Source organism: Arachis duranensis, chromosome 8, assembly GCF_000817695.3.
Source record: "Arachis duranensis cultivar V14167 chromosome 8, aradu.V14167.gnm2.J7QH, whole genome shotgun sequence".
Taxonomy (NCBI): Eukaryota; Viridiplantae; Streptophyta; class Magnoliopsida; order Fabales; family Fabaceae; genus Arachis; species Arachis duranensis.
This window is the reverse complement of record NC_029779.3, coordinates 29,190,266-29,204,505: the sequence shown is the minus strand read 5'-3', so window position 1 is coordinate 29,204,505 and position 14,240 is coordinate 29,190,266. Positions and strand designations below refer to the sequence as shown.

At 32.4% G+C, this 14,240-nt stretch overlaps 3 protein-coding genes across 3 annotated transcripts; all 3 read left to right on the top strand.

Moving 5' to 3' along the window:
- The first annotated feature begins 1,175 nt into the window (after window positions 1-1,175).
- LOC107461979 (uncharacterized) lies at window positions 1,176-2,442 on the top strand. Its single transcript, XM_016080531.1, has 3 exons — window positions 1,176-1,557; window positions 1,651-1,823; window positions 2,167-2,442. Exons 1-3 carry the CDS (start codon window positions 1,176-1,178, stop codon window positions 2,440-2,442), a joined length of 831 nt encoding a protein of 276 aa, XP_015936017.1.
- A 2,219-nt stretch (window positions 2,443-4,661) lies between these two features.
- On the top strand, window positions 4,662-9,169 carry LOC107462092 (transcription factor E2FB). The gene is made up of 14 exons (XM_016080657.3): window positions 4,662-4,896; window positions 5,623-5,809; window positions 5,947-6,006; window positions 6,153-6,238; window positions 6,317-6,405; window positions 6,498-6,552; window positions 6,975-7,027; window positions 7,124-7,174; window positions 7,245-7,293; window positions 7,403-7,468; window positions 7,551-7,627; window positions 7,737-7,950; window positions 8,223-8,289; window positions 8,583-9,169. Exons 1-14 carry the CDS (start codon window positions 4,768-4,770, stop codon window positions 8,717-8,719), a joined length of 1,320 nt encoding a protein of 439 aa, XP_015936143.1. The 5' UTR covers window positions 4,662-4,767; the 3' UTR covers window positions 8,720-9,169.
- A 1,415-nt stretch (window positions 9,170-10,584) lies between these two features.
- Window positions 10,585-11,669, top strand: LOC107461996 (transcription repressor OFP8). Its single transcript, XM_021129263.2, has one exon. It carries the CDS (start codon window positions 10,845-10,847, stop codon window positions 11,394-11,396), a length of 552 nt encoding a protein of 183 aa, XP_020984922.1. The 5' UTR covers window positions 10,585-10,844; the 3' UTR covers window positions 11,397-11,669.
- Window positions 11,670-14,240: the final 2,571 nt, after the last annotated feature.

Below are 14,240 nucleotides of genomic sequence, written 5' to 3'. Positions count from 1 at the left end.
TCAGAAATTTTAGACGGTATGTAAAAATATTATCTGTATGTTTATTTGCATCTTTGTGTACATCATGGACTGAATTGCATTGGTATGACAACTGAGTATCTAAAGAGAGTTCATTCGACAGATGTGTGGGATATAGAAAATCTTATTTATCAATGTTAACACTGTAAAGCATGAATGTGGTCTAAAGAAAGGCTTGCTAAATTCAAATAGTCGCCCTAACTAAAGTTTTTATTATGTTGTATGGAAGGAAAGATCGAGCTTCCTCTACTTTCTATGCCTCCTAATAAGCTCATTTAGTTTCATACTAGAGGAGATCAAAGAAGTATTCATTTCCTAAAAAATATAAGGGCATTTAATTCAATGTTTTATTTTACATCAATGGCCGAAAAAATTGACTGTGGGGTGAACAATGGGACTGCTCCTCCAATTTTTAAGCCTGGGGTCAAAACTACCATAGCATTGGTAGCTTACTTCCTCCGAATAGTCTGCGACCAACATTTGCCCAGCTATATATCTATGACATAGAAAATGAGATTGATAATCGGATAGGCACGTTTCGATAATTTTCGTGCAACTAGTCAAATATTTTAGTTATTTTTTATCTGAGAGAAAATAATATAAAATTTATTGTGTTTTTTTTTTGTGCATTTCTAATGAAGCTATAAATGAGCGGGATAAGAAAATTGTCGCAATATTAAGAAACATGCTAGACAAGTATAATAGTTTGGCAAAGAGTTTTCGCTATGCAAGAGATAAGTACCAACAAAAAAATTGCACAAACATAAAACTTAAGTTGATTAGTAAGAGGACTACAGATGGTAGGACATACAACTTGCCATCTGCATCTGAAGTGGTTGCATTGATTGTTGGCGATGTCGAACAACTAAACAAAGATAAAGATATTATTATAAAGAGTCAAACTAGAAAGCTCCAACAGATTGATATTTTTCACCCATCTTATTTAGCCTTGGAATATCCATTGTTGTTTCCATATGGGGATGATGGATTTCATTTGGGTATTGCAACATCAGATTCTATCTCTGCTAGGCCTACAAAAAAAAAACAAAACAATCACTTTGCAACAATTATTTACCTTTCAACTACGTACGGGTGAATCTCCGTTAATTTTGAGATCAAAGAGATTATTCCAATAGTTTCTGGTAGATGCCTACACAATGGCAAAATCAGAGAGGTTAAAATCCTTTAGGTGTAAACAACCACAGTTGAGGGTTGATAAATACAAATGTCTGCATGAAAGTCTTATAAACGAGGATGTAGATGCTGCAAGGCTTAGCAAAAAAACCATTCTTCCCAGTACTTTTACTGGTGGACCTAGGTACATGATGAATAATTGTAAAGATGCATTTGTAATTTACATATATGCAAGATATCCTAACTATTTTATCACTATGACCTGTAACCCTAAATGGGATGAGATAAAAAGAGAAGTGACTCCCATTGGATTAAAGACAGAAGATCGCCCTGATATATTGTGTCGAGTTTTCAAGATCAAACTTGATGGCTTGATTGATGACCTAAAAGAGAAAAAAAATTTTGGCAAAATTTCTGGATATAAGTCTGTGTTTATGCAATACCTTATTAAAATCTTATATTGTAATATTTTGTTCATTTGTCTTTTTCAATTTTTAGATGTTTGCACTATAGAGTTTCAAAAGAGAGTACTTTCGCATGCGCATATCCTTTTATTCATGAGTAACAAGTTCAAGCCACAAACACTAGATGACATAAACAAACATATAACAGCTGAGATTCCTCATAAAAATGAAATGTCAAATCTACGTGGAACTGTTCAAAATTACATGGTACATGGTCCATGTAGTCCGTACAATAAGAACTCACCTTGCATGAAGAATGGATCATGTTCAAAGTTTTATCCCAAAGAGTTTAGATAGCGAACACTCATTGATGAAGCCGGATTTTCCAAATTTAGGCATACTGGTAACGGTCGAACAGTGAAGAAAAAAGAATGTGTACTAGACAATAAGTTCATTGTTTCTTATAATCCAGAATTATTGCTCAAGTTCGGGAACCACATAAACGTGGAATACACATGCCAAACAAGTTCTATTAAGTATTTGTTTAAGTATCTACACAATAGCAATGACCGTGTAACAACTACCCTATATAACACTGGTGATCCGTCAGAAGCCACACAAGCTGTTGAGGAAATTAGGAATTACTACGATTGTAGGTACATCTCGACATGTGAGGCAGTCTGGTTTATTTGGATATGAAATCCAAGAGAAAGAATCATTTGTGATTAGACTTCCATTCCATTTGGAGGATGAGCAACTTATGGTTTATAGTGAAACTTCTAATGTGAATGATATCGTCGAAAGAGCAATATCTCAAGTTCATGTTTTTGGGACGGATGGCGGCGAACATGTCATATCTCTATGCTCGAAGTCTGACTTATGCTGAGTTTCTAACCAAGTTTGTTTGGAAGGACGATGCTTTAAAGTGATTTCCTTGAAAGCAAGGCTTCACAATTGGAAGGTTGACTCATGTACTTGCAGGTAATGACGAGTTTATATTCAATTTTGATCTTATTTATTTGATGATTTAAATTTAAAATCTTAGCAGCATGTACCCCACGTCCATTTTATTCGATTTATCTACACTAGAAAACAAATGCTCAAGTAACATTCAGCAGTGATAATCTGTAGATTATACAATTTTAGAATTTTTCTATATTTTTTAGAAAAATTAATCTTATGCGGATGTGTAGCTACATAATAATTCAAATCGCATAGCCTAATCCATTTATCAATTTAAAAGTAGAATTTTAACCAAGTTTTTTATAGCAAATACGAAGAATATTACCAACGACTTCTCTTAAATACTCAAAAAGGATGTATAAATTTTTGAGATATAAGAATAGTAGGAGGAACAATTTATGCTACGTATAGAGATGCATACTTTGTCTTTGAACTCTTGCAAGATGACAGAGAATTCATTGATGTAATTAAGAAAGCAAACTCGTGGGCCTCAGGATCAATGTTGTTTATAAAAAAATCTTTAAAAAAATAGGATTCTAATATAAATATTTTATTTTTATTTTAAATTATGTATTAATGTATAATTATTTTACTTAAAAAAAGTGTAAAATAATTATTATTCACTATTTTTAAGTTAAACTTTGATTTTGATAATAATTTTATAAATTTTTTAATAGAATAATTATTTTGTATTTTTTTTAAAATATCTAAACATATATTTTTTTATTTTTATAAATTTTTCCGTGCTAAATACGGTTCATATACTAGTTTTATATTAAAAAAGAATTAGTCAAAAGTCTAAAAATAATATAATCTTTTTCTATTTAGTATTCATAATTACTATAACAATCAATGAATACTAAATAAAAAAATTATATATATTTTTTCTCTTAACGTTAAATTAGTTAGTATTATAATTATTAATTACTGTCACAATGAGTAATTTTTAGAATTTCTTATGCATAAGTATGTATTCTTCTGTACTCTTAATATTTATTCTACACTAATATAGTACCAGATAAAAATTTTTAAACTAATACACTTCAAACATAATATGTTGTTGTTTAATAAAAAAATAGGTTATTTAAAGAAAAATATTATTTAAATTAAACTAGATCAAGTTATCGCTTTTTCATATTGTTTATATATAAAATATTTGTTAGTAAAACAAAAATGATTAATGATATTTTATATATATGATGACGTTTTTGGTGAATTGACAAGATAGAAATATAAACTAAATAAAGACATAAAAAGAAGAAATTGAGTATGAAGTAACATGTATAGTTGACGCTAAATCTAAATAGAAGCGTGACTTTAAACAAAATAATTTTCATTTATATTTAATAATTTATCAATGTTTCAATACCAGAAAACTTTACTTCAATACGAACTATGACAGTTAACAGTTAAGAGAAACAACTTTCATATATATTTATCAATTTTTACGAAAATTTATCTATTATTTTTGTACGAAATTATTAGTTAAAATTTGTTAAATAATTTAATAAATTTAATTAAATTATTATTTAATAATAATTTATTATTAATTTTATATAAAAATAAATGTACATAAATTTTTTAAAGGTGAGAGTCGTAAATTTTTTATTTTGTATTATTAAAATTTTGATATTAGATTTATAATAATATTTTTAATAACGTATAAAATATAGTGTGTTTTTATATGAAAATCACAAATATGATTTTTTGATTTATGAACTTACATAAATTTAATCATTTAATTTGTGGATTTCAATTTTTAAAAATTTTTAAAACAGAAAACTAATCCCCTGATCTATTAGAATTACATAAAATTGATTTTTTTTTACTAATGACCTTACACAAATTTAACTTACTAATATGTAAATTTTAATTTTTAAATTTTTTAAAACACAAAATTTGTCCTCTAATTTATAGTTATTTTCATATTAAATTAAAACACATCACTTTTTCATAATAAAAAATAATACAACAATAATTTTCATATAAAAAAATCAGCCCACTATTATAACATTTTCTTTTTATTTTGTTTTTGGAGGGTTATGTTCTTATGTATTCCCTCCACATCTAATCCGAACCAAATTCCCTCCTTCACTTGTTTATATATTTTTTCTCCTTTCTTATTTTTTTTATTTTATCTTTCCCTCGTTTTCTCTCTCCCGCTTTTTTTTTTCTTCCATTTTCTGAGTTGCCAAACACCGTTCTTAAAACCCTTGTCTCTCTCTGATCCGCGGATCAAGCACGCTCCATGAAGCGCCAGGTGCCCCTCCCTTCCACCAAACCGCCTTTTGCTCCCCCCGCAGACTACCATCGCTTCGCCACCGACCACCGCACAACTTCTCAGAACGACGCCGACGCCATTGCCGTTAAAACTCCTGTTGGTCTTCACTTATTTCGTTTTCTCTCTTGTTTTGCGCGCTGCAATATTATTATTGTTTTCTCAATTTTTGGTGGTTGGTGATTTTTCTAGAATTATTTATAATTGTGAATTGGTTTTCAGCTTAGTAATTAGTCGAAAGATTCTGTAGGGATCTGCTCAATTGAGGCTTTAATTAGTTGCATAGTCGTTAATTTGTTGGAATTAGACTGTGGATTAACTCTGAAGGAAACATTGGAGCTGAATTATGACTTATGAGTTGGTTAGTTTCACTGGTCAGTAGCCAGTTATGTGTGATTTTGTGGTCATAGGTTAATAAGTTTACGTGAATTAAGAAAAAACTTTCAACCTGGAAATATGACTACGTGTTCATTGGTGAATTCCATGAGATCTGATGTCAAGAAGGTGGAAGATTTTTGACTTCATATAAGGCAATGGGCACTTATACATGCAATGGAGCACTGCCCTTTTTACCTTCAATTATTTCTATTGACATCTTTCCAATATTTTTATCTGTAATATTAAGGATAGTATGAGTAGATGTCTTTACAATCCTTGATAGTAATTAAGTACATATTGATTGTCCATATTGGAGATGATTATGATACATGAATCACTTAGGAGTTAGGACAATGCACTTATTTACACTCTTAACTTATCTGTTATATCCCCTTTTGTATTTATTTCGAGATTGCAACTGAAATGGATTTTGTTCCTCAAATTCAGCAATTAAAGCGGAAGAGTGTTACAACTGATCTTGAAGGTGATTCTGGTAATGTGACTCCAGCATCCACTGAAGCAGTTAATAGTCCTTTCCGGACACCTATCTCGAGGAAGACGGGAAAGGCAAGCAAATCCTCTCGACTTACAAAATGCAACAGATCAGGATCTCAAATCCCTGGATCAAATATCAGTGAGTGTTAACTCTCAGACTTTGTATATCAGGTTTCCATATTTATGGTTTGATAAATGATGAAATCGAATCTATGTATAGCAATATTTCAGTTACCAAGTTAGAACATATTTAATAATTTTCTATCATCCTGGCAGGTTCACCATCAGCAAATAATCTCGCACCTTCTGGTCCATGTCGTTATGACAGCTCTTTAGGTAGCATAATATTGCCATGTCTTTGCTATTTAAATGAAAACCATTGGAGTTTCTGTAAATATTTTTTTTTATATGCCTTGCTTGAAAAATTGAAAATAGTACTTTATATTATCCTTTATAACTATTGTTTCTTTTGTTCAAATCAGGTCTGTTGACAAAGAAGTTCATCAATTTGATCAAACAAGCAGAGGATGGTATTCTTGATTTGAATAAAGCTGCTGAGACATTAGAGGTTGAATATTTTTTCTGTCACATCTAAAGATTCGTGGCATAAAGGTTGATTACTTGAAGGTGCTTTTTCTATTGGCAGGTACAAAAGAGGAGGATATATGATATAACGAATGTTCTTGAAGGGATTGGCCTTATAGAAAAGAAACTAAAGAACAGAATTCAATGGAAGTACGAGTGCTTTTTATACCACTGTTTTTCTTGTCATATATTGTTATCCTAAGTGTTGGAATTTTTTTACCAACTCTTTTGATATTGGTCAGGGGACTGGATGTTTCAAGACCAGGGCAGGCTGTTGATAGTTTTGCTAGTTTACAGGTAAGGAATTAGTCAAGTTTTCTGCTCAAATGCTCACACAAATTATTGCCTTTGAAAGTCAAGGACTTTACAGGCTTTTCCTTTTACTCTGCATTATTGTCTTATGGTTATATGGCATCTTGGCAGTAATTCTCCTTGATTCATATCATGTATAATATGGCCTTGAATCACTTTTATAGTGTTTTGAGTTTATATCATAAATGTAAGGCAGGCAGGCAAACAAAACTGATGTTTTCATTATATTTTGTTTTGTTTTGTTTTCAAATAGCCAACATATCTTCTGAATTAAATTTCAATAGTAATGTAATTTGGTTTGCCATGGTTGTCTGGAAATGCATGCAGGATTATGTATTGCATGTCATATGGAATACTTTGAAATAACTCCTTTTTTATTTGTTATTTTTTTCCTTTTAAATCTGTAGGCTGAAGTAGAAAATCTTACAAATGAGGAGCACCGGTTAGACGAGCAAATAAGGTTTCAGTGTCCTCTGCTGATTCTACTAAACCCTAAACAGTTGTTATACTTGTCTGCTATCTTTTTAACTAATCCTTAATCTTCTAACTATTGCAGAGAGATGCAAGAAAGATTAAGAGGTCTTAGTGAAGATGAAAACACTCAAAGGTAGTATCTATTTTTCAGATTTAACCACAATTTTTATGTGATTCTTTGTAACCTATTTCCTTCGTCATAGGTATCTTTTTGTCACTGAGGAAGATATAAAGAGTTTGCCCTCATCTCAGGTTGATTTTCTTTATCCTGTGAACAAAAGTTTATATGGTGATTCTAAATTTTCCCTTGCATCTCACAATATAATTTTATTTTTTGTATGAATACCTTGTGTTTTGTCAGAATGAAACCTTGATAGCAATTAAAGCTCCATATTGCACCACTTTGGAGGTCCCTGATCCTGATGAGGTAATTTTAGGGGCTATGAAGACTAGCATAAAAGCTATTTTCCCGGCATCTTTCCGTAGCCAAATTTTCTATGTTCTATCAGGTTGTTGATTATCCTCAGAGGAAATACAGGATTATCCTGAGAAGCTCAACGGGCCCAATAGACGTTTATCTTCTTAGGTATGCTTCTTTTTTTTGTATATGCCAAGTCATTCTGTTGGGGTAATGGCAATTGCAAAATGCAATACGATGACATTCCTGATCTGTTCTCTTCTCACTGCCATGCTAGTCAATTTGAAGAGAAATTTGAGATTAATGGTGTTAATGTGGCCCCAAATATTCCATCAAGACCAGATTTCAATAAGCACCAATCAACAGTGGTCTCAAATGATAGAGGCAAGGACCTTGAAATGGGGATACAAGATGTATATAGGCCTTCAGATTTATCTAATTCACATGATTTTGCGGGTGGGATCACGAAGATTGTTCCTTCAGATTTTGAGGTATGTATGGCAAGAGTTTGAGATACTTGTATCATGGATTTGCATTTTACAAATAGCAATCCTAGGAGGAAAGAATGCACGATTGCAAATCATGAGGAATAGGGTATCTTACGGCAAAGAAATTTCCAGCAGTTGGCCTCAACAATAGATATTTTACAAACTCAATTTATGCATGTGATGCATGAAGTTTTTGGCATTGTCTCTACTGAAGAAAACGAAATAAAAACTCTTGTAGCTCAATAATAAAAGGATTTTGCTTTCCCTTTATGCAGAGTGACGCTGATTACTGGCTTTTATCGGATGCCGATGTTAGCATAACAGACATGTGGAGGACAGAACGTATCCTCTTGTTGGGTATCTTTGCATCCATTATATTCTATATACAACGAGTAATCGTTTCTTTGACATGAATGAGTGAAGTTCTTGCCCATAAAATAAACCATCAAATAGAGAAAACGAAACATAAGTCGTACTTACCACTACTAAATGCATTGGCTTTCTCTTTCTATTTTTATTGGACAAATAAACTTACTCATCAATAATGCACACAACCCATGGGATAGGAGGGTCCTAGGAGTTTTCTTTTCTTTAATAAAATTCTGTGTTTTGCGTAATCCTTGATAGATTTACAGCCGGCGAAGTTGAATGGCATAATCTGGATACTCCAAAAGAAGATTATTGTATGACTCATGTGAGCCCACCACCTCCCCAAACCCCTCCCTCAAACATAAGTGAAGCACCTTCGGCATCTAACCCTCCTGTAGCTTGAAGATGTAAAGGGTATGTTATGAATCAATAAATGGTGTTCATCCTATTGAGAACCCTATGATATCCACAGACCTCATGTTGGATTGAAGGTTCCACGAAGATGCGTTCTCAAAGAAGCTTGTCTTGCAGACGCTATCAACTGCCTCATTGTAACTATCAGTATTAATAACCTCAGTAATCTTGGTAGTTCCATAAAGTGAAAAAATAATGGCACCTTTGCTTAAGCCATACTTGTATGTTACTGTAATTGTTGTCTCTAGAATACTTAACTCCATGTATATGCTCTCGCTATGCTGTTATTATCTGTACATTTCCACAGGTTGCAATGCACCAAATAAAGCACCTTCTTGATGAAATGGTAAGTTCCGTCTACGATTCTATTTCATTCCTTTTGACCTAGTAAACAGTAATAGCTAGTGAGCTATTAACCTTCTAGTGGAGGTCTGAGAATGAACGATGAAAGGGTTTCACCAATATTTTACATGCTTATTGTACTTAGCAACAAGAGTAAGACATAATAACAGTTACAGTTCTGAACTTCAAAACGTTGAAGTTAAATGTCATTTTCATTGTCGTAAACTGAAGGAAAGCGATGGAAGATCATCTTTTGTAATATATACTTAGCTATTTCTTATGTCAGTCAGTCAGTGTATACATTCTCAAGGATTTTGTTTCCTTCATTAAATTTCTTCACCAGCCAAACCATATATTATTGTAGAGTAATAATATATCGCCTAATATATCCTCCTTAAGTCTTATTTTGACTTATAAGATGTTAAATTGGACGTTTCTAGCAGTGCAGAAATTTAGACACAGCTAGTGAAGCCGAATAGGTGAGACAAGAAGCAGACAATTAATGGGGACCCCCCCAGGCCCAACGCACGGTCCATGCACTGGTGTCGGGAAAATTTATCATCTCTGATTCATCAATGCCCCAATCTGCATGTTATGGAGTTATTGAATATATCAATATATAACTGGCAAATGATGCTAGTACAAAGGAATAGGATAGATTCGATACAACAGCAATAAATGCAAGCTTTATATGCAGAGAATGTCGGTGGCCTAATTTGGCATTGAGGCTTTCACTCCTTTAAAGTTCATTCACGTACCATAAAGTTACTAGAATAGTGTAGTTATTTCTGGATCTCGTGGAGGATTTTTATAACCGGTGGGAGATCAATACAAATATGGAGCTACAAATATGTGTAGCCCCCGAACATGTATAGCTTTTAGAGTTTTCAGCATTGTATCATAGAATTTGACATCTACCCAAAAAGAGAAAAAGAATCCATTTTTCATGATCCTGAGCATGGTTGTTTGCTGATAATTTTGTTTATATTAAACCGTGTGGGTTAAGCGATAATCAAACTTTAGTTTCGGAAATCAGTTGGGATGTGATTCCTTAATTTTGAATTAGCTGGCTCACTTTCAATGAAACGGCACATATTTAAGTAGTTTATTCATACTACACTAATCGAAATATCTTTGTTATGCACGCAAAATAGTAAATAGTAAATACAATTCAAAATGAAGCCTACTAGCCTAGTGTGAACAATAGTGATAAAATTGAATATATGGATGAAGTATATCTATGACCGTAAATACAACTTAAAATTCAAAGAAGTGATATATTTTGTTTTGCCAATTGGAAGCCAATTATATATACGAGCTAATAAATTGAACGGAATATCTATTTGAAATTAAAAAATTCTTTTGGGTCGTGGTCATAAAGACGGTGCTAATTAACTAGCTAGGGAAGAACTTAATAAATCAAACACACGAAAGGTTTTAAATTTTAAACAATAAAAAAATAATGAGAACATTGATAGTAAACGGAAGGAAAATGAAAACAGGCAAGCACAAACCCAATTTAGTCCCTCTAAGTCAAACACATTGCAATGCAACCTTTTGATATAAATTAGAGAAGCCTTTTTCTCACCCAGAAAGATTTCCCAAAGAAACTCCTCATAAACACTCACACTCTTGAGCTCATCACAAATTCAATTTGAAAAAGACTCCTAACAACAATACCCACCTTCTATACCTTCCTTACATACATATATATCTTCACATACATACCCTCTTCTCTATCATAATCTTCTCATTCCTCTCTCTCACACACAATGTCTTCCAACAAGAAAGGAATCATGAGAACAATACTACTCTCATCAAATGGTGGTTGTGGCTGCGGTAAACAGAAACCCTCTGAGGTTCACCAACCCGCCCCAAAACCTAAGATCTCCGTGTATCAGACCACAAACCCTAGCACTTCCTCCACCACTTCCGGCGACCCCGCTGACGACGAGGACTTCACCTCCACCACCATCTCCGACACCGACACTCATCATCAAGACTACAGCAATAATAACAAGAGCATTATTGCGAAGAATAATAATGTAAGTAGTTCATTCACGAAACCTAACCCTAATATCGTTGATAGCATAGCGGTTGAGAAGGAATCCACCGATCCTTATAGGGATTTCAGGTATTCAATGCTTCAAATGATCCTTCAGAAAGAGATCTTCTCCGAATCGGGTCTTCAAGAGCTTCTACAATGCTTTCTGGAGCTGAATTCGCCATGTCAGCACCAAATCATTGTTCAAGCATTCATGGAGATCTGTGAAGAGACCTTCCCTAAGAAGTTCTGTGATGGTGAACCCTCTTCCAGAAAGTAGTTAGCTAGCTTCATTATTGGGTGAATGACGATGATTGATAGGTAAGCCATGGCCATGTGACTGCATTGAATTGCAGCACGTGGGAAGATGCTCTGTTTGTGTTGTGCATGGAAAAGTCATCGTCACAACTTGCAATGCAAATCATTCGTTTTCAATTAATTCCCCATTCATTCATCTTTTTATTATGTACCTTTTGGGGTTGAAATTTAATTTATTCACATTATTTTCGGGATATAACCTTTCAATTTGGCTGTAAATTTTGAGTAAGAGAACTAGGCCTTTCTTAATTGTTGCTAATTTTATTATTATATTAATGCCGCTAGTAAATCAGTCATTCGTAAAGAATATATATTATATATCCAGAATGAATTAAATATATAGTAGCTAATTTGATTATTTTTTGGTGTATTATGTGTCCTAGTTGTAGCTTAGCTTGCGTGGAGTTAAATAATAACTAAATATATCTTGATTGTTTCTATCTATTTAATTTAAGTTTTGAAATATGCAAATTCAAGTATCTTTATATGAATATAATTGAATGGAATGAAATTTTATTGAGTATGATCTCTCTTTAATTATTCATTATAAGGGTTATCAATCAATAGATCATGTCACTTATTTATTGAGCAATTATGTATGTTAGTTTGAAGGAGGTTAGTTAAGATAAATAATATCATCAGCTAGATTTCCTTTTCCCATTGTATGGCGAAATTTCTATATATTTGTAGAGAGATTAGTTTTTTTTTTTTTTAGTCTTTTACATAACACACACATACACACTCACACAACCATTATTACTATGGGTTCTATAACTTCCTAAGCCTATTATCACGATTCTAACCCTTGTGCAGCTTCTTGTGAGACAACAGATTCTGTCCCTGATTCCAAGCCTCAACTTCGAGATTAGTTTAATTATGTTGTAAACTATAAAGAAATTTGGGATTGTGGAGCCTAGATAGTAGATATGTATTGACTCTTGGGCTTCTGTTTTTTTGTGTGTGTGTTTTTACCTGGTCTTTTGAGTTTGGGTTGCAGCTACAATTTATTTATTTCTTTATTTTTAGTATGCTCAAAGAAGTAAATAAATAATATATTTCACCCTTTCGAATGTATGAATAGGGGGGCAGGTGGGCAGCATTTATTTTATTGTTATTTTTTCCTAGATATTATTTTTGGTATCTGTGGAATAAATCAGAGTAGTATTTCTTTCTTTTAATTTTGGCTATATGGGCCTAATATGGCTTATACAAGGAATTCATATTTTCGTACCCGTAAAAATTCGTTATAAAAAAAAAAACAATGCTAAAGGCTGAATAGTAAATAAACTTATGAACGTACCATCTCATTCTCATACATATGTTGTTTCGGAAGACAAGAATATCTGGAATTGAGTACTTTGGATTGCTTATAGAAGTAGAAAAGGCTAGAGTTAGTTCCAAGAAGGTGCATGCATGTGTTGGTTCCCCCCAATATATATATATTAATATATATCCATGTTGGTTTAAGTATGTAACATTCCTGACTCAAGAGGCTGTTAACATGTGCAAATCAATGCAAAAAGCGGTTGTGCGATAATAACATTCAATTTGGTCTTGTGACTTTGTCCTTTTCGAGTTTTTGGAACTGACCTTTTTAATTAGCATCTGCTAATCATTCGTAATTTTGGACTTCTACTTTCAATCTCGGGTGAAATTTAATTAGGTGTAATCAATAAAGCTATCTAAAGTTAAATAAATAAATCAATAAAAGACCATCCCGATAATTTTACAAAAGAAAAATATACATGCACAATGAAAATATTAAATAATGTAAATAATTAAATATTATGTTAATTATTTTTAATTAGATGGTTATTTTTTTTATTTGATTTACTCATACATAATTAATAATGACTGGATGTTTAATTTACTAAGTGTACAGATAGTTATCCTAATATTAAAGTTTAAGAAGTAATTTAGGAATGAAATGTTTTTTTAATTTTATTTGATCAATTTTTAGAATTTATCATCAAAAAAAAAAAAAATTTATTGCTCATTTCTAAAAGTCATTGTTTATCCAACAAAACTCTTTTACAAAAACACACGGCCGAATGGGGCTTGGTTCATAAATAGGACCTAATATTTTTTTTTTTGGTAAACAGGACCTAATATTTCGATTTGAGCTGAATAATTCTCAATATGATCCAACCCACTCTTTTGGGTCTTCAAAATGGAGCCCAATAAAGAAATACGCATATTTCGAATGACTCAATCCCCTGTCCAAAACAAAAAAAGAATTGAGTCACGCCCTCCCTATTGAATTTGGGATAACAAATGAGAACTGTTCATCAGGTTCAAAAACAAAACAAAATGAGAACTTTTCAATCGGACCCGAACCATCATAGGTTAATGAAGTAATAGTAGAAGTGGGTGTGTGTTGTGTAAGACCCAAAAAAAAAAAAAAACTTTTATGAGTGAAGTCTCCGACTTGTTTATTAGAAAGGTGAAGCTATATGAGGTCCGCAAGTGAATGATGGTAGAGTACCTGTAGAAGATTTCAATATTTAAATTAGCAATAATTTTAGGTAAATTTAAGTGAATCAGACTTAAAAAAATATTCGAATTTGGTGAAATATTTACCGAGAAAAGTAATAACTTAGCTATTACTCCTGAATTTTTTCGCTAGTAATAATTGATAGTTTCTTTTTTAGTATTAGAAAAGTTATCCCATGTTAGGATAGGTTGAGCTGTTTGGTGGTATCTAAAATAGTGGATAGCAAGACCTTTCTTGCCATGCAAGTCAGGCGCGGGATCGTGGCACCCTTGCTCCAGGTAAGTCGGATATCTTTTTTTTTTTTTGGTCCAT